Source organism: Spermophilus citellus (genome assembly GCF_964194105.1).
Source record: "Spermophilus citellus genome assembly, chromosome: 2".
In the NCBI taxonomy this organism is placed as follows: Eukaryota; Metazoa; Chordata; class Mammalia; order Rodentia; family Sciuridae; genus Spermophilus; species Spermophilus citellus.
Window position 1 is genome coordinate 44,631,658 of NC_138183.1, and position 25,534 is coordinate 44,657,191.

A 25,534-nucleotide genomic window follows, 5' to 3' on the forward strand; every position below is an offset into this window, starting at 1 on the left:
GGGGCGGTGCGGTAGCTGTAGGACGCGCGAGGGGCGGGCCGGGGGCGGGCCGGGGGCGGGGCTGCGGTTTCGGTCCCTGCGCCCGCGGCGGTGGCGGAGGTTCTGGCGGCGGCGAGTGGGTGAGTGGACAACTGGCAAGTCCTAGACCAGCAGTTTGGGGTCAGCCTGCCGGGTCGCCACTGGGGCCATCGCGGGTTTTCTCCCAGCGCTCGACTCATTCTCTTCCCGGGATGAAAGCCGCCCTGGGGCTTTCCAGCTTTAGCGTAGTAGGGCTGCCTGCATCCCGGCCCCCGGCGGCGGTGGCACGGAGACTGGGATGGGTTCGGGCCTCTCCCGGCTTTTCGCCCGCAGGCCTCGAGCCGGCCTCTTCCCGAGACCCGGGGCAACCTCCAGCTGCGCTTCCGCTGCGGGCTCGAGGAAGGGAGCCTCGGGCACCGAAGGGGCTGGCCCGCGGAAAGCCGGAGTGCGCGCGGCCCCTCTGGGCGAACCGGAGAGGGCTCCTGCCGAGAGGAGACAGCCCCGGGTGGGATGGGGTGTGAACCGACTACTGGTCGTCTGTAGATTATCAGTAGAAGTTTGTGAGGAGTGCTGTTTTGTAAATGTGGGCAGAAGTGCTAGGCAGAGTGTATTCCCAATCTGTGAGACATGGCCTGGTTGCTTCACAGCTCCGAGATTGCATACATTTATTAAAGGAAGTGACTCTTGTGACTTAGGTATCACTTGGCTGATGGTAATCTGTTCCAGAAAGAAGTGCACTGATTACATGTCTGCGTCCACACAGGGTCTCTCTAATCAGGGTGAATTCCACCAGGACTTGTGTTCAGGAAAAGGTGGGAAGTCTGGTGCATTGGCCTAGGAGGGTTACCCCTTTCAGACGCCCAGATTGTTAGGCGCAGATGAATAAATTCTGTTTATTCTGTTCCTGTCCATCACCAGTGCTGCAAGGCGAGGGTACACAATTAGGCACTACTTTTACTTTATACAAACCGTTCAAAAAAGGACTATTAGGATCTTCAACAAACTTTGGGAAACTTTTAGCATAACCTGGGAGCATCACAGAAAACAAGACTATGACATATGGGGTATTGATTATATGGAACCGTGGGCTGGGGCTGTAGCTCAGCAGCAAAGCACTTGCCTGGCATGTGTGAGACACTGGGTTCAATCCTCAGCACCACATAAAAATAAATAAAGATACTGTGTGTTTATCTACAACTAAAAATTTAAAAAAAACTATATGGAACCAGGATATTTGAAATATAGAGTAGTTATCTTTAGTGTATACATAAGAAGGTTTCCAGTGAAGCCTAAAACCACAGATCGTAACTATATATAGTATAGAACACTATAAACTGTTTTTTCCTTTACATACAGACATGATCCAGTTTAAATTGGGCACAAGAGATTAATAATAAAATAGAACAATTATAACTAAATACTGTAATAAAAGTTCTATGAATGTTCTATCTCTCTCCCTCTAAAAATATCATTGTACTTTCAACTTTATTAAGTAAAATAAAGGTTGTCATGAACCCAGCACTTTGATACTTAGACAGTCTTATGATAATAACCAAGAGGAGTACTGAGTGACTAATGGGCAGGTAGTGTATATGAATATATAGATGAATATATCTATATAAATACAAAGCACAGAGGGATGATTCACATCCTTGGAGCAGACTGTGAATTTTATCACACTACTCAGAATGGTGTGCTATTTAAAACTTATGATTTGGGAGTGGGGGGATTTTTAGTTAATATTTTGGGATCAAGTTTGACCACAGGTATCTGAAACCTCTGTTACACAAGTGCTGTTAACCAGCACCTCCACCATGCCCTTGCCACTTTAAGAAAACTGAATCTGTTGGAAATTGCCCCAGTATGGCTGTGCTCTTTATGAAACAAAAGTGAAAAAAATTGCAGACTATATTCTTGATTGTGAACCAAGCCAGTATTTACCTCCTCCAGGAAACAATTACATTCCACTTGAGAAATTAATAAAATCTCTATTTGGCTATGTTAGCAGTCTAAAGTTTACTTTCAGAGAAAGAGATTTAAAAAAAAAAATGGAGACTCCTTTCTTTCAAGATTATTATTGGTTCAGTGTTAATTGCGTACTTCCAAGGGGTGGTAGATTAATTTACCTGTTAATCTGAGAAACTTTGATCTGTGAGAGATGGCTCGATAGTGATATTAGGAACTTCATCTCTGAGTAATGCCTGATGTTAAAAATTTAGAAAGTGTTTTAAGCAGTTCACTATCCTTAAAGTAGCCATAGGCAGCCCCTGTTTTGGAAGTGGGCTGGTTTAGGACCCTGCTTCTCTTGGGTCTGGGAAAAATTAACAGAAAACATTGTTATAGGGAATGAGAGCCTATCATAGAAGAATTCTGATTCACAGCAGTGGACCAGTCAACTTTCTAAATACCATTCAGGAAAGATATAGCTGATTTTTAGCAAAAGTTTAAAGAAGCAAAAGCTCAAATTTACCAGTATGCTAATAGATTAAATAGATGCTAATTAATATAATATGTCTGCATACGTTGGATTATTTTTAGAAAGTGTATTGGGTAAACCCTCATGAACCCTGTTCTTTCTTTATAGGAATGGCAAACCACCATCTCACCCAATTTGGATCCTTGCTTCCCTAAAAAGATTATATGACTAATGTTAGATAACCTGGAGTAGCCTACACTACATGTACATAAAATATGTAGATAAAAATATTAGTTTTCAGCTGAACCTTTTTTTTTAAGAAATCTTTTTTTTTTTTTAAGAGAGAGAGAGAATTTTTTTTTTAATATTTATTTTTTAGTTCTCGGCGGACACAACATCTTTGTTGGTATGTGGTGCTGAGGATCGAACCCAGGCCGCACGCATGCCAGGCTACCGCTTGAGCCACATCCCCAGCCCTCAGCTGAACGTTTTTTGCCACATTTGTACATATGGATTTTTCTTACCAAAGATGATTCGAGCATTAAATTAATGTTTACAACTCTCCTGATTATACTTCTCTGTGACATTTCATTTCTTAGGTTATAGTAGTCCCACCTTATCCATGATTTCAGTTTATGTATTCAAATATAGTTAAAAAATAATACATGAAAAATTCTATTGCATGCCATTCTGAGTAGCTTGATGAAGTCTTACACCTTTCTGCTCTCTTGCACCCAGCTGTCCTTGAACAGTCCAGTGTATCCACACTGTATTGCTACCTGCCCATTAGTCACTTAGTAGCCATCTTGGTTATCAGGTAGACTGTCACAGTATGGCAGTGCTTATGTTCAAGTAACCCTTATTTTAATTAATAATGGCCCAAAACACAGGAGTAAGGATGCTGGCAATTTGGATATGCAAGAGAAAATGACATAAGTTCCTTTCTTTAAGTGAAAAGGTAAAAGTTCTCAATAAGGAAAGAAAAAACCCTGTATGTTGACATTGCTAAGATCTATGATAAAAAAATTGTGAAATTGTGAAGAAGGAAAAAGTACTATGCTAGTTTTGCTGATATGCCTCAAATTACAAAAGTTACAGCCACAGTGTGTGATAAGTGCTTAGTTAAGATGGAAAACACATTCAATTTGTGGATATATGATAAACAGAAAATGTGTTCTGAGTGACGGCAGCACATTGTACCAGAAAGCATTGAACTTACACAAAGGCATCAGCAGGTTTCTGAAACATGTGGCACCAAGCCATTTACTGCAGTATACAAAAAATACTGGAGAAGCTGTAAGACAAGTTGGTGGAGAAGGATTTGCCAAAATGCTGGATGAAGAAGTAGAAAAACGTTGAGGGCCTTTGGGAAGTTTTAAAAATGAGGAATCAGAAGAACTTATTTAGTAATCTGCAGAGAAAGAGGAAGATGAAACTGAAACAGAACTAGCAACCTGAACATTTCTAAAATTTGCTGAAGTATTTGAAATTGCACAGACATTAAAGGGCAAAATTATGGAATACTGCCTTCAGATAGAACAGCATTAAAGTCACCCATAGTATTAAAACCTCTGCAGCAACCCTATGAGTTAGAGACAACAACTTCTGATTAAATTTTCTTCCAGAAAACTCCCTTGAACTTGGAAGATCTTCAACCATCAAAGTAGTCTCCTGCTAACATCTAACATCAATGTTGTCATGATTCAATGATCCAGGATCACCTGAAGTGGATGTCTTCTTCCTGATGTATCATCAGAAGGTCATTAGTAGCCTAAAGCTGAGTCACAGCACATATGTCATTCACTCCACTTTATTACATATTCATTGTATTATCTCCCATTATCATAGGAAGAAGAAGGTGAGTATAGTACAACGAAATATTTTCAGAGAGAAAACATTCACATAACTTATACAATTCTATTTTATTGTTAATCTCTTACTGTGCCTAATTCATAAATTAGAGTTTACAGTATATAGAGAGAGGTGCCACCTGTAGTTTCCGGCATCCAGTTGGAAGGTATCCCCCAAGGATAAGGGGCAACTACTGTATTTCTTTTGTCAACTTTTAAAGCTAAGCAGTTCAACATGATCTTTAGCCTTCATTTTCTTTCTAATACTAGGAGTGAGACTGAATGTAATTAGTGATTATTAGTAATTTAGTTCTCACAATCAGGTAAAAGGTTTTCTCATATTTCAATCAGATTTTGCTATAGCTCTCAATCCTGTTTAGGAAATTCTTTTAATTTCAATATAATAATTTGAGTTGTAATGTTGCCTTTTTGATTTTCACCTTTTTATCCAAAAAGAAAGAATAAAAAAGAAATATTTTGCAGTATGATTTTATGGCTATGTGTTTACTTTAATTTATTGCCTCCACTTCCCATTTGCTATTGTTGATAATGACAGCAAAAGCATCATAACAGTTCCAACTCAGATTACCTTGTTGTATTCAGTCATTGTAAACTGACTGTTGAAGTTATATTCAAAACAGTAGATATTTTTAACAAGCGATAGAGCTCATATCCATTGTGGCCTTTTAAGACTTATTAAATTGACATATACTAAAACGCAAATATTACCTAAATGAAGTTTTGAAATTAAAAATACACAGGTAAATACTGTTTTTTTTTTGTTAACTATTTTCGTACATACTTCACCATTAAGTGTTTTGCCATAGTTTGTGTGCCTTTTCATAGTATGATAAAAATATTCACCACAAACTTTAAAAATAGAAGTCACTGCTTTTCATAAGACTCTGAACTCTCTTGACAATATGTAGATAAAATTCCTTAATATAAAATGGTTTAATTTGACACAAATTTTGTTATAAATCAAATGTTAGCTCCAAAGTCATCAAACAGGTGTATCAGCATTCACCTGTAGCTGCTCTCCATTACATTATGATAATAGAATCCATAATTTTAGACTTGCTTAAATGAAATTGTCCTAATGGTTTTCACTTTCAGTCTTTGATTATAAGTCTTCAATTATAGTACTTGCAAGGTTGGTTAGGTTTACACTAATATTACATAGAATATACACTTTCAGAGTGATGTCTTTGAGTGGATCAAGATATATGAGTTGAGCCCTGCATTCTAGCTTGGCTGCAAGCTTGTTTGTGTTCTCTATGTCTGTTTCCTCAGCAGATTGAAAGCTTTGAACGGGCTTTATCCATTTGTTTGTTTTTTCCTATTCTAATAACTGAAGCATTTATTTTAGCCACTTAGTATAGAACTCTCTTCACAATGGTAAAGTACTATACCATTTTCTTTACTAATGTATTAAATGTATTTATCTTTGTTTTCACCTGTCAGTGTTTTTACCTTTCAGCTCACCAGTAGTGAGCTTCAGTATCCTGATTCCCAGAGAGTTTGTCAAGGATAACCAAACTTTTTAATCATTTTTGTTGTTGTTGTAGCTTCAGACATGTGATTTTGTCATCTTATGAAAAAAAAATTTTTTTGGCAGGTTTAAGGTATTTCTACTGTCAGATGGCTAGGGTAACAAAGCATCACAAACTAGATAACTTAAAATAGCATCCATTCTGTCTGGGTTCTGGAAGCTGGAAGTCCAGTATCAGCAGGAACATGATCCTACAGGCTGTAGGGAAGCTTCCTTGTGCCTTCCACTTCTGGTGTTACTTATAGTCCTTGGCATTCTCAGGCTTGTGGTTGCATCATTCAGTTTCTATCTTCTGGTCTTCACATGGCTGTCTTGCCTTTGTGTCTACATGTCTCCAAATCTCTCTCTTTCCCCTTAGAAGCCCACTGAATTAGGACCCATTCTAATCTAATATGATCTCATTTTAACTTAATTACACCTATTTCCAAATAAGGTCACATTAACATATATAAGGGGTTAGAGTTTGAACCTATCTTGGGGGGACACAGTTCAACCCACAAGAAGTGTCACCATGTCTAGCTGAGACTTCCCCTTCCCATTTTGCCCCTCTTTAGTTATAATGGTTAAGAACCAAATATTTAATCATGGTAGAATTGCACATAGTCCAGATATTTGGGTAACAATGGTCTGTTGTATGAGCTTTAGTTATAATATTCGTCTCTTTGGGGGTTCGGATGGATATCTTTAAAATTGCTGAACCTAATCATTGCTTTGTATGCTCTCATCTAGATATCTCTGGAACATTTGGATAATGTGAAATTTGGGATGCAGTGATGTCGACTCTCTGCCCACCACCATCTCCTGCTGTTGCCAAGACAGAGATTGCTTTAAGTGGTGAATCACCTTTATTAGCAGCTACCTTTGCTTACTGGGACAATATTCTTGGTCCTAGAGTAAGGCATATTTGGGCCCCTAAGACAGATCAGGTACTTCTCAGTGATGGAGAAATAACTTTTCTTGCCAACCACACCCTAAATGGAGAAATTCTTCGAAATGCAGAGAGTGGGGCTATAGATGTAAAGTTTTTTGTCTTGTCTGAAAAAGGAGTAATTATTGTTTCATTAATCTTCGATGGAAACTGGAATGGAGATCGGAGTACTTATGGACTATCAATTATACTTCCACAGACGGAACTTAGTTTCTATCTCCCACTTCACAGAGTGTGTGTTGATAGATTAACGCATATTATTCGGAAAGGAAGGATATGGATGCATAAGGTGAGTGGTTTCTCAGCTTGTTAATCATGCTAACATAGCCATTCAGGGTTTATTTTCAGACACATTTATCTAATTTTTGGAAATTATATGCATTTAACATTTGACATAAGCCAACATATATTTATGTCTACACCATTAGATATAAATGAATTTGTCTTCACAGTAATCATGGAAGGTAGGAGGTGGTAACTCTGTATTACAAACAAAAAGCTAAAGCTTAGAGAAAAAGAAATTTTTAGAGTTTAGATTTGTCTTAGGAGCTTTTGACTCTAAAACATTTTTATTTTTATTTCATTGCATGACCTTGTCTTGTACTTACAACAATGTGTAGGTATAATAGTTTAGAACATTTGTTTCAGAAACTATCTGCTGGGAACCTTTGGTCCCTTTAACTTGCCAAGTTCCCAAATTTATAAAATGAGAAGGTTGGACCAAACAGTTTCTAGGAGATAGATATTCCTTTTAATTTTGCAGGTTAAGCTAGAGGGAATTATCATTTCCCACTAAATCCTGTACTCTAATATATAATCATATTTATATTTCAGTATTCTTCTAGCATTTTGAAAGAACAAATTTAAGTTTTCTTCCTACTTTCCAATTTAATACTAACCTGAAAGTCTTACTAAGGCATTATTAATTGTGTAAGACTTCTAACTGATTGTAAGGAGAAATAGCACCTTTAAAGAATAGGTATTTGCTCTTTGTAGACTCACCTCCTTATTCCTCATATGTTTATGAAAATCATTTAAAATAAACAAGCTCTGTATTCCTCAGATTCAATTTGATTTTGTTTCATTTAAAAATGCTTTATCATGTTCCTTTTTGAAACTGCAGGTGTAAACTTGATTGTTTCCTGCTAAATTATATTTCTTTTTTCACTGCAGAATAAAGGGTATTTTGTTTTATACTGTCTATGAAAGCATGGGTTTGTTGGGTTCATCCTGCCTTGCTCCCTTTAGTTCCCTCTAGAGAATATTTTTTTCTATAAAGTAAATTACACAGAACATATCTATATTGAAAAAATAAGTATTCAAATGCAGTGGTTTTAATAAGTAAATTTTCTTTTGCTTAGGAAAGGCAAGAAAATGTCCAGAAGATTGTCTTAGAAGGCACAGAGAGAATGGAAGATCAGGTAAAATGCAGATTACATGCAGTCATATCCCATTATTCCCATAGCATATATCCATACAAGGCATTTGGCTCCTTATAAGGCCTTAACGACATGTTAGTTTGACAGAGTGAGTCTGAAAATAAACAGTCTTCATATAAAATAAACTGGACAAAAAGTATCTATATTTTACATCTGAAAAGATAAATAAATAAAGGGAAATGATAATTACATCTACAAATTACTATTTTGCTCCCTTTTTTGGAAAACTTGTTCATATAAAAATTTTTAAAATGTATATATGATCTTCTAGGTATTGTTTCTCAGATATCTGTATATGAGTAACTGAAAGATGAGGAGTGGGTGTTCAGGGCGCAACACAGCTTTAAGCACATTTAAGACTATTTCTTCAGTCTCATGCTGTATCTTTAAAACTAATGCAGCTTATATTTTATTCCATGATATATCTGTTTGTTTTAATATTGAAATTTGCCAGTGACATTTTTTAGCTTCTTACCATTTAGACATTCAGTAACATTGATTCCTTAGGAAAAGATACCATGTTTATCCTGTACCTTTGAATGACCTTGGGGAATAATAGATGCTAAGAGTTTGAGAAGCATGACTACAAGAGGATAACTTCCCTCATAGAAATTAAATACAGTCCATTTCATTGAGGGGCAGAAAAGTTCTCCTGAAGGGAATCGTCAGTGGAGAAAATGTTCTTAACTTTACTCTTATTGCTCTGATAGGCTACCCTCCCTTTTTGTTTCTTCTTGTAAAATTCCAATCTTTTAAGCATGGCTACATTGCCTTTGCTCTGGTTCTCCTCAGTATGACTGGGACAGAATGATGCTTTAAAAAATATTTAGTTTTCTAAATACTAATGAGAGACTAGGGGTGTGGCTTCCTGGGGTGTGGCTCAGTAGAAGAGCACTTGCCTAGCATGTACAAGGTCTGCAAAAAAAGCAAAATAATTCTTGTGAAAGTATGGGGCATTAACAAAGTCTTCATTTTACTTTATTGTGCAGGGTCAAAGTATTATTCCAATGCTTACTGGAGAAGTCATTCCTGTAATGGAACTGCTTTCATCTATGAAATCTCACAGTGTTCCTGAAGAAATAGATGTAAGTTCTTATGGGGGTAACCTTGATCAGTTCCCCTGAATTATTCTACTATTATGTATTTTAATAACATTCTAATTTTGCTGGTAAGCATTTTATCATTATACTATTCGGATGAAGTATTAGCCACAAATAAGCACACATAGAATCCTGAATTTTATGATCAGTTTTTTATCACTGATAGTCATGGCAAAATTAAATTTAGTTATTTTACCACCTTTATGTTTCCTAAAAGTGGGAAAATTCCAGAACTTATAGAAACATTAAAGTATTTAATACAGTATTTTTTGCAACAAAGCAATGTGCAAATTAATGACTATTAATGGAAGTTTACTTACATTCACTAATTTAGTTTCCTTAATCATTTGTTGAGAACATTTTAAATCACACATTATGCATGTATAGAGAGAGATCTTTAGAAAATATTCTTACTGCTTTCTGACTTTGTCATTGAGGTTGGTCTCTTGATTCTGACAGCTCAGAAGAGGAAGTTGTCTTGTAAAAAATGTTGCTTAACCTGACTGACCACCTTTCACATTTGTTCTTTAAAAGGTTGTGATAGTTCAAAGAGATTATTTTATGGGTTTTCTTGATGCTCCAAAATGAGGACAATGTGTTATATTGAACCTAGACTTTAAAACTTAGGTATAAAAGCATTCTCTCAATCCTGTTTTACCCAGACTAATTTTTTCGTTTGTTCATTTTTTGGGTGCATTTTAGATAGCTGATACGGTACTCAATGATGATGATATTGGTGACAGTTGTCATGAAGGCTTTCTTCTCAAGTAAGAATTTTGTTTCATTTCCTAAATGCTGAATGAAACAGATACAAATCTTATATGCTCACCCATAACAAGATTTGGACGGAAGAAAATAATGATACCTACTTCCCCAGACAATTTAAGGATAACATTGCATATTTGAACTAACACTTGTGTTACTTTTTCACTCATTGTGATATATCTGCTGTTACTCCTTTTAGTGTTTTAAGATGCTGAGTTTCCATAGTACCCAGACAAGAGAGCTTGGTCCTTTCATTCTGATTTCTTGTTTTACTTCCCATTGATGTTAAAATTAAGAATCCTTAAATTAAGTTGTATTATAGATAGCCTCAAGTAATTTAGGCCTCGAAATGGAAATTATTCGTTAAAATTATTTGTGCTGATCTTTTTTATCTAACTATGAAGTTTAGTACTTAAGAGGGTGACTCTCAAGCCAGACTGCCTGGGTTACTGTTGTGTGAGCTTGGATAAGCCACCTAAGGTGTCTGTGCCTCCTTTTCCTCATCTGTAAAATGGGAAGAATAATAGTACTTACTTTCTAGGGTTATTGTGAGCATTGAATCAGATAAATCATATAAAGCACTTACAACACTATCTGGCACATAAAATCACTTATGAGCCAATAGCTCACATTTTCTATTTATATTTCTTCTAAGGAAAATAATAGTAATGACCACTATTTTTTGAGCGCCTATGTGCTAGTTCCTAATACCAAGTGCCTTGCATGTATTATCTCATATTTCTTTACATTTGCAGATAATCGTGAACTTTGTTTTTAAAAATGAGAAGTGAAAAAATAAAGTATTAACTTTTATGTTTACATTCTTTTCCTCTAGGCTCATGATGGAGTATCAGGCATGTTTAACCTAAAAAATCTTAATAGCTTGAATCATAAGCCCTTTAGTATTAAATCTATTAAGTCAGCCATTCATATACTATTTTTAATCTCATTTGGCTTTAACCCCTCTACATATCAGTTTCTTAAGCTATAAAATAATATTTTACTAACTGGGTCATCTTAATATTCAAACGAGACAATCTCTGTGAAAGGCCCCTAGATAATGTGAAGTTTCATACAAATAAAAGATAGTATTATACTTATGGTGTTGGTGTTTATCATGTAAAACTACTCTTGAGTTATTTGAAGCTTATTTACTATTTTTTTAAATTTATGAAATTGTTTTATAGCCAGGGTTTTAAATCTGTTTTATTTATTGATCTACAGTGCCATCAGCTCACACTTGCAAACCTGTGGCTGCTCTGTTGTAGTAGGCAGCAGTGCAGAGAAAGTAAATAAGGTAATTCATTTTATAACATAGACTATGATCTGAATTTTAATACTACTAACATGTCATGGATTGTCATTTACATGTTAAGTTATAATTCAAATGGTCTAATAGTATAAGGAAAAAATAAAATGTTAGCGAATTATTGTGATACCCTATGGCAGAATGAATTTGAAATGAACTGTTTGAATAGGAATTCAGTTATCAGTTTCATTTTGATAACTCATAAACACCAATCTCAGTTGTGTATAAAGGGTTTTGAGAATATTTTAAAATCAGATAGCTTTTAAAAGCCTTCTATTTCCCAATTTTATCTTTAATAAATATAAAGATAGCTATGTACTTTTGGTACTAGTGTTATGGCAAGATTGCAATAAATCACTAAGTTGATCTTAAAGCAAGAGGTGGAACATTTATTCACCAGCAGGCAGTCTGAATTCACCAGCTGGCAGGCCAAGGGACAGGCTACAAGTCTACACCCTTCGATTCTATCCCAGGCTGTGAGTCTACCTTTATATTCCAGAAACACATTAATCATAAGTGGCTGTTGCTATGATTCAAAACCATAAACAAATGTCATGAGATCTAAAATCATAAACAGAAGGGAAAGTGTGTCAAAATGACCCAGTTGAATACAATTTAAAGAATGGTTACTAACGTCTAGGCAATCATTCTTTGACAGGGTACTTTGTTCAAGAAAAATGGTAACCAAAGAGAACAATTTTACGTTATATAAGAATTGCCATTTTGTGTTGTCACACATGCTATGCCAAGCAACTGTTGATGGGTACAGAGGCAGGGTGTTCCCAGGAGAGAAGGATTTCTTACATGTCATGGAATCTTAGGGTAAAATGGAGTCTGTTTGGCCATTGCCCATATAGCCTGGCCTATAATACTAGTTCTGAAGAACTGCATTTGATCATCTTGATTTCATTGCCTTGATTTTTACCCCATGTCTATCCTTTTTAGGGAGCTAATATTTCTAGATGGTAAGTGGAGGCTATACTTTATTCAGTAATGTTTTGACTACTTCCTTCAGTGCTTTGAGTAACTAATTAGTGAACAATTAGTTATATTTCCAAGCATTAGTCGGTAAATTAAGATATTTTGTACTTTTCTTCACTGACCATTAGTTAGAAATTAGAAAGAATCCAGAGATAAGTACATATGTCTATCAATTTAAGCAAATCTAATTTCTTTTTAACAACATTTTAAATAAGAGGTATGTTGGAGGTGATTATTTGTTTTATAAAGCTATTCATTATTTTTGTTTAATTTGTCATCCCATGTATTCACATGAGCCTTAATTTACCAAAATTATATCTCTTATACAACCATTTATGAGAGATTAATATTCTCTCATTATATTTCATCTAGAGACTATTAATCTTATTTGTGTTGCCCCAAAAATGTGGCTTCCCATTTGTGACCCACCCCCACAAAGCCTTAGAGTTCTTTAGAAGTGCTTCTCAGTCTGCTTTATGAAAGGAGGAAGGCTCTGTTTATTAAAAATTTTTCTCCAGCCTGGGTTGTGGCTCAGCGGTAGAGCACTCTCCTCTTATGTGTGAGACCCTGGGTTCGATCCTCAGCACCACATACAAAGATGTTGTGTCTGCCGAGAACTAAGAAAAAATCAATAAATATTAAAATTCTCTCTCTCTGTCCTCCTCTCTCTCTCACTCTCTCTTAAAAAAAAATAAAGATATTGTGCCCATGTATAACTAAAAAAATATTTTTTTCTCATCCTTTATCCTCTTAAGATTGAATAGCTTGCCTTTTGTCTTTTTAATTTGACAAAAAAGTTTCCACTTCTGTAATTAAAAACCAGTGCTTTAACATTATCACTCTAGTCTGAATTCCAACAGTTATATGGCTCATTTTTATTTTTTCTAGTTGTACCCTAGGTCAGATGCTATTAGAATCAGTGTTTTCTGAACCCCCACCAATAGCATGTTTATATTAAGTCAAATTTAATAGAATTAATTTTCTTTTGGTTTAAGAATTTGGATACTCCTTGATATTCATTATAATGGGATTTACATGTAGAACTGTTACAACATAAGTTATAATTTGGGTAATTTAAATGCACTTAGTTTTATTCTTGAAAGTTATTTACTTGCTTGAAAAACAATTGTTGCTGGGTGGAGATATAACCAATTACTGTATTAGGTCATAAATTCCCACTAAAATTAATAACCTAATACAAATATGTCAAATAAGTATGAGAAAAGGTACATATTATATTTTTCACCTGGAGAGTCACGATATGTATTCAGTATTACAGATTTTACCAGATGTGGTGGTGCACACTTGTAATTCCAGCAGTTGGGGAGGCTGAGGCAGGAGGATCACAAATTCAAAACCAGCCTAAGCAACTTAGTGAGGCCCTAAGCAACTTATCAAGACCCTGTCTCAAAATTTAAAGAAAAAAAGATTTTTTTAAATGGGCTAGGGATGTTGCTCAGTGGTTAAGTGCCTTTGGGTTCAATCCTGGTACAAAAAAAAAAAAAGAAAAGTTACAGATTTTGAGACACCATACAGTTAATTTACTAAGCATATCTTGAACTCATTTGGCCATAAAAATCACCTTTTGTAAGTAAAAAGTGTTATATCCTATGGACTGTTCCAGGTAACTAAGGAATACAGGATTTATATTTTTATGTTAATTGACAAAACAATTAAAATTTTTAATTTAAAAAAATTTTCATAAGCAAATCAGTGGTCTTTTTACTTCATATTTTAATGCTAAAATCTTTTCTTTTATAGATAGTGAGAACATTATGCCTTTTTCTGACTCCAGCAGAGAGAAAATGCTCCAGATTATGTGAAGCAGAATCATCATTTAAATATGAGTCAGGACTCTTTGTGCAAGGCCTGCTAAAGGTATACTTTCCATTTATCACAAGTGAAACCATTTTTTAAAAATAATTTTTGAGACTCTTTGTAAAAATACTTGAAGTATTTTGTTTAATGCCCAAGGACTGACTTCCTTTACATAGTTCTGAGCATAGACTATATTATCTTATGAATATATATTTAGTATCGTCAGTGTAACACCATGAAATATCTTTTCTTTGCCAGGTGGTTTCCTGTGTAGATATGTGTATAGCCTCAGGATTTTTTTAAAAATATGTGCTTGAATTAGGTTGCACCTCTAAATATTTCTTTTTACTGAACCAATTTGAATTTTTGTGTTACCATTTTGTATTTACATAGGAAATTTATTGAAAATTAAAGATCTTTAAAAGTGTGTAAGATTTGAGTAATTCATATATATATATATTAATATACACATTTGAAAAAGTATGTATTACTAATACATATTAGAAAAGGTTTATATTCATTTAACTGACTTTATTTTTCAAAGACTAAAACATATAAAGGTAATTGATAATTATTTTCAATAATTAAGGGAAAGCAATTATGCACTTTATTGAATTTACTATTGATGTCTCAGTTATAGTCAAAGAAATGAAGAAATGCTTTCCTTATGGTTGTGTGATTCTTTCATAGTAAATGCTTTCTTAAGGATGTAGGCATAGCAAAATGAAAGAAAATAAGTATTAAAATATTTTAAAATGTTGCACATACCCTTAAAAAATTAGGTATAGAAGGACCACACCTCAATGCCAGAAAGGCTGAATATGGCAAACTTACAACGAATATCATACTGATTAGAGAGAAGTTGAAATAATTTCATCTGAGATTAGAAACAAGATAAGGATGTCCTCTTTTACCTCTCCTGTCCAGTGTGATATTGGAAGTCTTAGCTAGAACAAGAAGGCAAGAGAAAGACATAAGACACCCAAATAAGAAAGGAAGAGATAAAATTATCCGTTTGTAGATGACTTGATTTTATATATCAAAAAACCTAAAGGCTTCACCAAAAAAACTGTTAGAACTGATAAACAATTTCAGTAAATTTACAAATTAAAAAGTCAACATACAAATGGTACTGATTGACATAATAATAACAAAATTTCGAGAAAGAAATCAAGAAAAAAACCTACTCACAATAACTACAAAAACATATATCTAGGAGCAATATAAACAAAGATGTGATCTCTACAATGAAAATTATAAAACAGATTAAAGAAGTTGAAGATGATGCCAAAAAATGGAAAGACATCCAGTGTTCATGGACTAGAATTAATATTCTAAAAATGTTCTTACCACACAAAGCAATCTACAGAATCAATGCATTTCTTCTTGTAATACCAATGATATCCTTCATAGAAAACACTCCTAGAATTTGTATGGAACCACAAAAGACCTTAAATAGCCAAATCAATCTTAAGGAAAAAGAACAAATTTGATGGCCTAATACCTGACTTCAGAACATACTATAAAGTAATAGTAAGCAAGACAGCATGGTACTGACATAAAAACATGAACATAGATCAGTGAAACAGAATAGAGAATCCCGAAACAAATTCACATTATTTACAGCCAATTGATCTTTGCCAAAGGGACCAAGTATACACATTGGAGAAAGGAAAGTCTCTTTAATGAATAGTACTAGGAAACTGGATATCTGTATACAGAAGAGTGAAACTATACCACTATCTCCTAACCTGTACAAAATCAATTCAAAATAATAATGTGATAATCTCAAATTAGAAAGCTTTGGCCCAGTAAAGGAAACAGTCAACAGAGGGAAGAGACAATCTGTGGAAAAGGAGAAAATATTTGCAAACTATTCATTAGATGAGGGATTAATATCCAGCATGTATAAAGAACTCAAATAACTCAACAGCAAATTTTAAAAAAGTAATCAGATTTAAAAATTATCTGAATCGACATTTGTCAAATGTATGCAAATAGCCAATAAACAAATGAAATAATGTTCAATATTATCACTAGGGAAATGCAAATTAAAATGACAATGAGATACCATCTTAGCCCCAGTTAGAGTAGATATGATCAAAAATTCAAAAAAATAACATTCTTTCAAAGATAAAAAAAAAAAAAAGGAGAGCTCGCTTGTGGTGGGAACATAGATTAGCACTCCATTGTGGAAAACAATATGAAGATTCCTCAGAAATCTAAAAATAGAACTGCCATTTGATCTAACAGTCCTACTACTGAGTATGTACTCAATAAAAATGAAATCCATATATCAAAGAAACATCTTCACTGGTGTGTTTATTACAGTACTATTCACAACAGCCAGGGTATGAGATCACCCTAGATGTTCATTAATGGATGGATAAATAAAATTATTCAGTCATTAAAAATGAAATTCTGGGGGCAGGGGATGTGGCTCAAGCGGTAGCGCGCTCACCTGGCATGCGTGCGGCCCGGGTTGGATCCTCAGCACCACATACAAACAAAGATGTTGTGTCTGCCAAAAACTGAAAAATAAATATTGGAATTCTCTCTCCCTCTCTAAAAAAAAAAAAATGAAATTCTGTTATTTGCTGCAACATTGATGAAACTGGAAGACATTATGTTAAGTGAAATAAGTTAGGCATAGAAAGATGAATAATCTATATTCTAACATACATGTAAAAGCTAAAAAGTTGATCTCATAGAAGCATAGAGTAATGGTTACCAGAACTTCGAAAGGGTGTGAGGGAGAAGGGATGGAGAGAAGATGCTTAATGAGTATAACGATGCAGTTGGATAGGAGGAATAACTTCTAGTGTCCTGTAGCACGTTATTTTGAATTAATACAGCAATCAATTGTATATTTCAGAATAGCTAGTAGAGAGAATTTTGAATATCCTCAACAAAAGGAAATGATAAATATCTGAGGTGATTGATATACTACCCTGATCAGATCATTACACATTGAACACATGTGTTGAAATGTCATACTATACCCAATAAACATACATAATTACTATATATCAATTAAAGATAAAAAATGTATTGAAACAATAGTCTTTGGAAATATTAATTCAGCTTTATAAATTATTAATTGAGCACAGTAAAATGCCTGTACTGCACTCAGAAGAATAGTATTAAAATAAACTAAAGAAGCATGTTTCTAATTTAAGTTTTACAAATTTAAAAATTTGTACTTCTTTCTACTAAAGGCATAACATAAAAGGTTTCTTCAGCAGCCTCTCATTTTATTATATAATTTTATCCTGAAAGAGATCAGTACCAGATGCTTAATGGAAAACTTGAAACTGATTTAATGAAAAACTATTTCAGGAGTTCTCCATGCAAATCTAAATTATATAACCTTCCAGAAAATACCTTGACATAATATAAAAATGATTACTGCAGCATTATTAGAGTGAAATAGCTTCTATGTTCTCTTCATAACATAGTATCTCATACACAATAGGTAATTATACAATCAATAAGGAACCAGTTTTTTTTTTTTTTTTTTTTTTTTTTTTTTTTTTGATGCCAGGAATTGAACCTAGATGTACTTAACCACTGAGCAACATCATCAGCCCTTTTTATTTTTATCCTGGGACAGGGTCTCACTTAGTTGCTCAGGACCTTGCTAAGTTGCTCCGACTGGCTTTGAACTCATAGTCCTCCTGCCTCAGCCTCCTGAGTCACTGGGATTATAGACATGCACCACTATGCCTGGATATAACCACAGTTATTATTTGGCACATATCTTTCTAGTATTTTTTTCTTCTGTATGTATGTCATACTATACCCCATAAATATGTATAATTACTATGTGTCAATTAAAAATGAAAAATATATTGAAACAATAAAATCTCTGGAAATATTAATTCAGCTTTGTAAATTATGTAGTTTCTTCAACCTCTCCCCATTGAATTATACTCTGCATGTTCTAACCTGCTTTTTCACAATATTTTGTAAACCTCTTCCAATTTCAACATGAACTTTTCAGTAATTTTATTTTTATCAATTAGATAATAAATTCATTTTAAATTTATTTAATCACTTCTTTTTGGATGCTTAAAGTGTTTCTCATGTTTTTGCTTTAAAACTGATGTTGTAATGAACACTTCTGTCTGTAAGGTATGATAAAATTCTAGAATAAAATCAAAGCCATTGTTTTAATTAGAAAAAAAAAAACTTCATATCATTTGGCATGTAAGACAGTAAGTTCTCTTTTCATTCTGACAGGATTCAACTGGAAGCTTTGTACTGCCCTTCCGTCAAGTCATGTATGCACCATATCCCACCACACATATCGATGTGGATGTCAATACTGTGAAGCAGATGCCACCCTGTCATGAACACATTTATAATCAGCGTAGATACATGAGATCGGAGCTGACAGCATTTTGGAGAGCCACTTCAGAAGAAGACATGGCACAGGACACCATCATCTACACAGATGAGAGCTTCACTCCTGATTTGTATGTAATGCTCCGCCTTTTGATTTTGGCAAACAATATGAATCTTTTATGAGTAAAAACAAACACATTATATTTAAAAGGAAAGAAATATCACTAGCATAATGATGCTTAAAAAATATTTAATCAACTGTTTTTTTTAAAAAAAAAAAAGCTATCCATTTTGAAAATATTATTGTGTTTCCCCTAAAATAAGTTAAAATTAGCTCTTAAAAGAAACATTTAAATACTTTTTTAACAAATAGGTATTGAGCTCATAGCCTGTAGGAAATAGTATGGTTAATAGCCTCCCTTCACTACTTATAATTTAGTGTATAATTTAGTGAACAGGATTATTATATAAAGTAATTCCAAGTCTTTTTTTCTTGTACATGAATATTAAATAATTCTAGGGTTGTGGCTCAGTGGTAGAGTGCTCGCCTTGCACATCTGAGACTCTAGGTTCGATCCTCAGCACCACATAAAAAGATAAAAAAACAAAATAAAGATATTGTGAAAAAAAATTAAACTGTTGAAATACATTAATATAGTGTTCTTATGTTTTGTGTTTTATATTGCATGCAATATATTTTATGTTATTTTTATATTTGCCTTAGTCATTTCTTACCACAAAGTGTGATCAGTGCACTAAAAAGAATAATAATGACAGTTAAATATTGATTGTGGATCATTTAAGGAAAAAAACATGATGATGATAATTCATAGTTATAAAACTTCAAGAAAATACTTAAATGGTGTTCTGAAGTCAGAAAAAGAATTGTAGTATACTAGGGTTTTTTGAATCAATTAAAAGTGCTCGGCACAGTGCTGGCACATAGAATATACTCAAAAAACCATAACTATAATAACCTAGGTTGAAGTATATAAAGCAGCAATAAAATTGGATTGAGTAGCTCTATGCTTTGCTTTTAAGAAAAATTTTGAACTGAGGCAACAGACTCATGTAGCATAGTAGCCATAGTAAAATGTTGACCAAAAGCACAGAATAAGAACGTTATGTCCAAGGAATCCCCAGCAACATAGGTCTCTATATGCATAAAGATGACTTAATTAGGGTCCATCTTTCTCAGGTCTCCAGTGTTCTCATTGGCTATTTAGAAAGTTTTAGAGGAATTGCTTCAGAAAAAAAGCATTGGCCAAATTGGAATTCCATGTCACTGAGTTTTCACATATTAGTAGTTTGGGTATGAATATAGATTTCTCAAAATTAATCTGTACTTTCTAAAAGGTTTAGAATTTTTTTTTTTTTTTTTGATTGATTGCCTGCTTAGGAGCTCCATTAAGAGAATTTAGTAAACTTTAGAATGGGTTTGCGGGCTGGGGATGTGGCTTAAGCGGTAGCACGCTTGCCTGGCATGCGTGCGGCCCGGGTTCGATCCTCAGCACCACATACCAACAAAGATGTTGTGTCCGCCGAAAACTAAAAAATAAATATTAAAAAAAAAATTCTCTCTCTCTCTCTCTCTCTCTCTCTAAAAAAAAAAAAAAAAAGAAAATAGTTCTGTTGTTGCTGTATTTAAAAAACAAAAAAAGAATGGGTTTGCAACCATTTAGTGTTTTCGTTTTGTTTTGTAAATATGTTTAAGCCAGATATTCTTGTTTTGCTGAAAATGGCATAATAATGTCATAAATTTAAAATTTTATTTACAACCCTAAATGTTTTGAACATAAAAGTTTGAAAAATAGTTTCGATTACAAGAATATGTGTAAACTTTAATTTGTGGTAGACTCATTTTACCATTTTTTGTGTTTTAAACAATACTACTTACTTTTTCTATGTATGGGAGCTGTTTTTGTTTTTTTTTTCCTGCTCTGCTGGGGTCCAACCCAGTGACCTATACATACTAGGCAAGCATTCTACCTCAACTTAACTTATAAAAATAATTTTAGTCACTGTCTATATATTAAAATCCAGTCACTGAAAATATTTTTAGATACTTTGCTTCATACAATTCTGATATGATCGAGATATTCATTCAATGAAATAAACCAGAACACTGGGCCTTATAGTCACAATCTCTCCTCAAAGCTTGAAAAGTGGTGCTGTTAATGCCCAGCCAATAATCTTGAAATGTTGACTTCTCCTTTCTCAGTTCCTGCTGTAGTTAGTTACACTCATCTCCTAAATTAAGAAACTTGAGTTACTCTCTTACTTAGTTTGTACCACCCATTCTCTTCTGTATCCTTCCTATCAGTAATATGATGATTTGTATCTACTATTTTCAGTCTCTCTTTCATTTAAAAAATTACTTCGTTTATTGAATGTTATGTCACCTCTCTGATCTGAATGAAACCTAAGGAAGATGGAAGAGAAAAGATGAAAAGCTGTGAGGCCTGGGAAGAAAACAGCCTTTCTTGTTTTAGCATCTGGTATGTCCTAGGTGCTGTGTTAGACACAAATCATTTCAAGTGGGTATTATGTCTTGACTTCTCTCTCTTTGGTCATTGCCAAGGTAGATGACACTTTCTTAGGTTTCTAGTTCATGTTATTTGCAGATGGTGTCCTCTTAATGCTAACCCAGAGGTTGTGATATCGCCAATTATCAACTGGGTTTATTCCTTGATCCCACTCAAATGTCACTGATTTGTTTTAGTTTTTGGTGATAACATTAATGTTATTTTTGCTGCTGGTTTTATTTTTTTTGTGAGATTGTCAGAATTAGCAATTATATTTATTAATTGTCTAAGACTTTTTTTAAAAAAAAAGAATTTTTTAATATTTATTTTTTAGTTTTCAGTGGACACAACATCTTTATTTTATTTTTATGTGGTGCTGAGGATGGAACCCAGAGCCCCGCGCATGCCAGGCAAACGCGCTACTGCTTGAGCCACATTCCCAGCCCCAAGACTTTTGTTGTATGTGTAAGATGAGAGTTCTGAAATAGATTAGTAGATGTACACATACCCTTTCTGGTGTATTGTGTATATTTCATCATAATCATGATTGCTGTTGAAGTAGTTCCATAGTGTGGGAATATTATTTAGAAAAAATAATTATATGTTAACCTGATAAACACCAATAATGTCCTTGAGTTTGGATCTGTGTATTTTTAAATTTTATTTATTTATTTTTATCTATTCATTTTTGGTGCTAAGAATTGAACTCAGGGACCCATGCATGCTAAACACACATTGTACCATTAAATATCCAATGCCAGCCTCTGGAAATATATTTTCTATCTCCAAAAATGTACATCTATAATCTAATAAATATGTTTATGCATGATATACCATTTATATGAATTTAACTTATTGACTGTGGAGTGAGAGGTTGTAGAAAGTGTCTTAAACAGCCATTTCAACATTTGGACCTTTTCTTTTCTTTGTAGGAATATTTTCCAGGATGTCTTACACAGAGACACTCTAGTCAAAGCCTTCCTGGATCAGGTAAACATGGAACCATCCATTGTCAGAATGATTAAATGTTTTCTTTTCAAACATATCATATAGTGCTTGTGCTATATATTTGAAACATCATGGAATTAAGTTCTCTTTTTTGTAGTACCTATTCTATGATCTTTCTAAAGCTCCTAAAGCATTTTTCTTATGAATTATTAGTAGAGACTAGCCTCATTAACAATTAAAGATCCAGCATTCCCACTGAAAATAAATATTTTAATTTCAAATGCTAGCCTCACTCAGGGGTTTTGTTTTTTGAGGGGAGGTAAGTTATTTATTTGCTTTTATTGAGCCAAAAATGTTCTTAAAACTTAGTATACTTCTGTTTAGATTATAACATCTTTATTGTCTCATTTTAAAAAAATATTTACTTAATTACACATTTGAAGAAAATGATAGATACCTGGGACTTATTTCTTATATAACAAAACATTGTTGTAATGTTGTTCTGGGGATTGAGCCAGGAGACTGTCATACGTGTAACTTTGAAATAATGAGATCCTTATGTTAACTGGAAAATTTGGATCCAGGTCTGTGTAGTTTGTGATATATTGCAAAGTTCAAGGATATATTGCAAAGTTCAAGGATAATTTGTAGTCATGCAATTTCCATGTTTCTCATGCCGAAGTAAAACCCTTCTACTCTCCCCCTACATAAGCACACATTTCTCCTACCCATGCTAGAATATAGATATGTATTTCAAAACCATAGTCCATGAGCATGGCCTAACTTCTGAAGGCTTCAATTTTAAGATTTGATTAGAAAAAGTTAGATAATACAGCATCAAATAACTTACCTAATGATTTTTCATAATAAAATAAATGATCGTGGATATATTTTGATATAGAATGCAAAATTTGAGTGCACCAAAATAGATAAAATAGGAAATTTTAAGATTCGATTAGAAAAAAGTTAGATAATACAGCATCAAATAACTTACATAATGATTTTTTCATAATAAAATAAATGATCATGGATATATTTTGATATAGAATGCAGAATTTGAGTGCACCAAAATAGATAAAATAGGAAATTATAAAAACTCAGATTGCTTTCAGTCTAGTGCTACTACCATACTCCTGTATATTAGAGGGCATTAGTGAAAATGCCAGGTAACTCCCAACACTGTCAGGGAAACATGCTGTATACATAGAATGGTAGGAAATCTATGTGTTAAAATGCTTCATTTTCCTGCAGGTCTTTCATTTGAAACCTGGTTTATCTCTCAGGAGTACTTTCCTTGCACAGTTTCTGCTTGTCCTTCACAGAAAAGCCTTGACACTAATAAAATACATAGAAGATGATACGTGAGTAACAGTCCTCTACAGAAGAAAAGCCTTTGTATGTTTTTGTTTTGTTCCCTTTTGATATTTGCTGTATTATAATGTTTGGGTCTTTCTTTCTTTCTTTCTTTCTTTTATTATTTGTAGGCAGAAGGGGAAAAAGCCCTTTAAATCTCTTCGGAATCTGAAGATAGACCTTGATTTAACAGCAGAGGGCGATCTTAACATAATAATGGCTCTAGCAGAGAAAATCAAACCAGGCCTACATTCTTTTATCTTTGGAAGACCTTTCTACACAAGTGTACAAGAACGAGATGTCCTGATGACTTTTTAAACGTGGAATTTATTAAGTATATTTCATCACAGTCACTATTGCTATTGAAATAGTTCCATGGTGTGGGAAGCATCATTCCCCCAAATTATTCCCCTAGAGTCCTACTCAGCATTGCAGTTAAAGTTAGTTACACTACAGTTGCCACAAGAGGTCTGTAGGGGATGTCAGGTGCATCGTTAACATTGAATATCTCTCTTTCTAGATGTGCTCTCTTGGGGGCTTCTGTTTACAATTATAACAAATACTATTGTTGTCTTTTAAAGATATATTAATAGTATATAAATTTGACCACAACTACTGTGTTTTTTTTTTTGAAATTTATGATTCATGGTTTACACGTATCAAAGTGAAATCTGAGTTAGCTTCTGCATATATCATAGTAATTGACTTGACATTTTTTGGTGTTTCTTGGTGTGTAGGATTACTGTAAGACTTTTGCAATCATCTGCAAATTTAGAGCATTTAAAATTTTCAGTTCCACAGAAAAGAAGTTAGCTTGAATATGAAGAAGAGATTGATCAATAATTCAATAATTATTGAAATTTAATCATTAGATCCTACTTTGTAGATTTAGTCTTTAGAATTCAGTCTATATAAAAATGTCAGGCAGTTATGTGCAGTCCCTGATTATGGTAAACTCAGTGTGGTTTTTGTTTATCATTGTTGTCAACATCCAATATGGTTAAGCTCTGTCCAGGAAAATATAGGAAATTGAATTGTTTTAGTAGTTGTTGCCAACTTTTCAGATTAATTTTTGTTATTTTCAAGCCAAATAGAAATGTGCACCTCCTGTGCCTTCCCTGCCCCCCCATGGAAAGTATAATTACTTGGAAGAAGTTCGGATTCCACTGGTCAGTCCTTTCCACTTATTTTTCTCATACAGAGTCTATCATTTACCTGGTTTGGCAGTCATGGTGATCCAAGTTTATAAAATGCATTAGAGAATACACTAACTAATAAGATCTTTTGAGAACAGAAAACAGTTTTTGGTCTTCTTCCACCTTTTATTTCTGCCCACGTATTGGAAGTTATTGCCTTGCTGCCTGCATCACATAAGAGCAGCAGGAAAAACTTGACAGAAGTGATATTTTTTTAGGTGCTATTTTTGTCAGAACTAAGTGGTCTGTTTCTTTACTTTCCTTAATGTGTTTGGACCATTTTACTGGCTAAAAAATAATTAACATAATTCTCTGCTAGAGAAGTGTTGACATAGGAGCATATCAAACACAGATATTTTTATTTAAAACTGGAAGTGACATGAAAGGGAAAATATAAGTAGATGAAAGATATAAAATTGATAGAGCCCTTCTGCTCCCATCTACAAAATTTAATGAAAAAGATATGTTCTATTCTGAAAGGTCATAATAGCTTTTGCATAATGAGTCAGAAAGAGGTAGACATCTTAAACACTGAACAAGATGGATATACTACATGTAGCTCAGTCAAGAAAAATTTTGTAGATACCATCTTTTAGTGTCCTGTATGTGCTCAATGCTTTTATATGGTAGATCCCTATTTAAGTGCTGACTTATTTTCTTTTGTTGGTTTATTGTATTGTTGTATAGAACGTAAGATGTACAGTGAAATAAGTTATTAAAGCATGTGTGAACATTGTTATCTTTTCTCCTAGTTGGAGAATTTTGAATAAAATATCTTTGAAATTTTGTCTCTTTCACTTATTGTTCAGGAAAAAACACTATTATGATATTGGAAGACTGATTAGCTTCTGATTTGGCTGACAGTCGTGTTGGATCTAAACTATCTTTTTTTAATTTTCTATCTTCAAAGAAAATATATTTAAAGGTACTGAATGATGCTGCACTCTTATGTTTAAAAAATAAAATAGTGTTTTGTTTAACTTTCAGGA

General features: G+C 33.8%; 1 protein-coding gene across 3 annotated transcripts; it reads left to right on the top strand.

The window, feature by feature from the left end:
• On the top strand, positions 1-25,531 carry C9orf72 (C9orf72-SMCR8 complex subunit). 3 transcript variants are annotated; one of them, XM_081282652.1, is made up of 12 exons: positions 1-119; positions 4,060-4,292; positions 6,566-7,053; positions 8,126-8,185; positions 9,193-9,288; positions 10,006-10,070; positions 11,293-11,365; positions 14,120-14,236; positions 18,419-18,654; positions 21,981-22,038; positions 23,248-23,357; positions 23,481-25,531. In XM_081282652.1, the coding sequence occupies exons 3-12, from the start codon at positions 6,610-6,612 to the stop codon at positions 23,665-23,667; spliced, it is 1,446 nt and encodes a 481-aa protein (XP_081138778.1). In that variant the 5' UTR covers positions 1-119; positions 4,060-4,292; positions 6,566-6,609; the 3' UTR covers positions 23,668-25,531. The 3 variants fall into 3 exon arrangements, with proteins under 3 accessions (XP_081138778.1, XP_081138779.1, XP_081138780.1); XM_081282654.1 differs by lacking the exon at positions 4,060-4,292 and having other exon boundaries at positions 97-119; positions 6,566-6,670; positions 6,964-7,053; XM_081282653.1 differs by lacking the exon at positions 4,060-4,292.
• Positions 25,532-25,534: the final 3 nt, after the last annotated feature.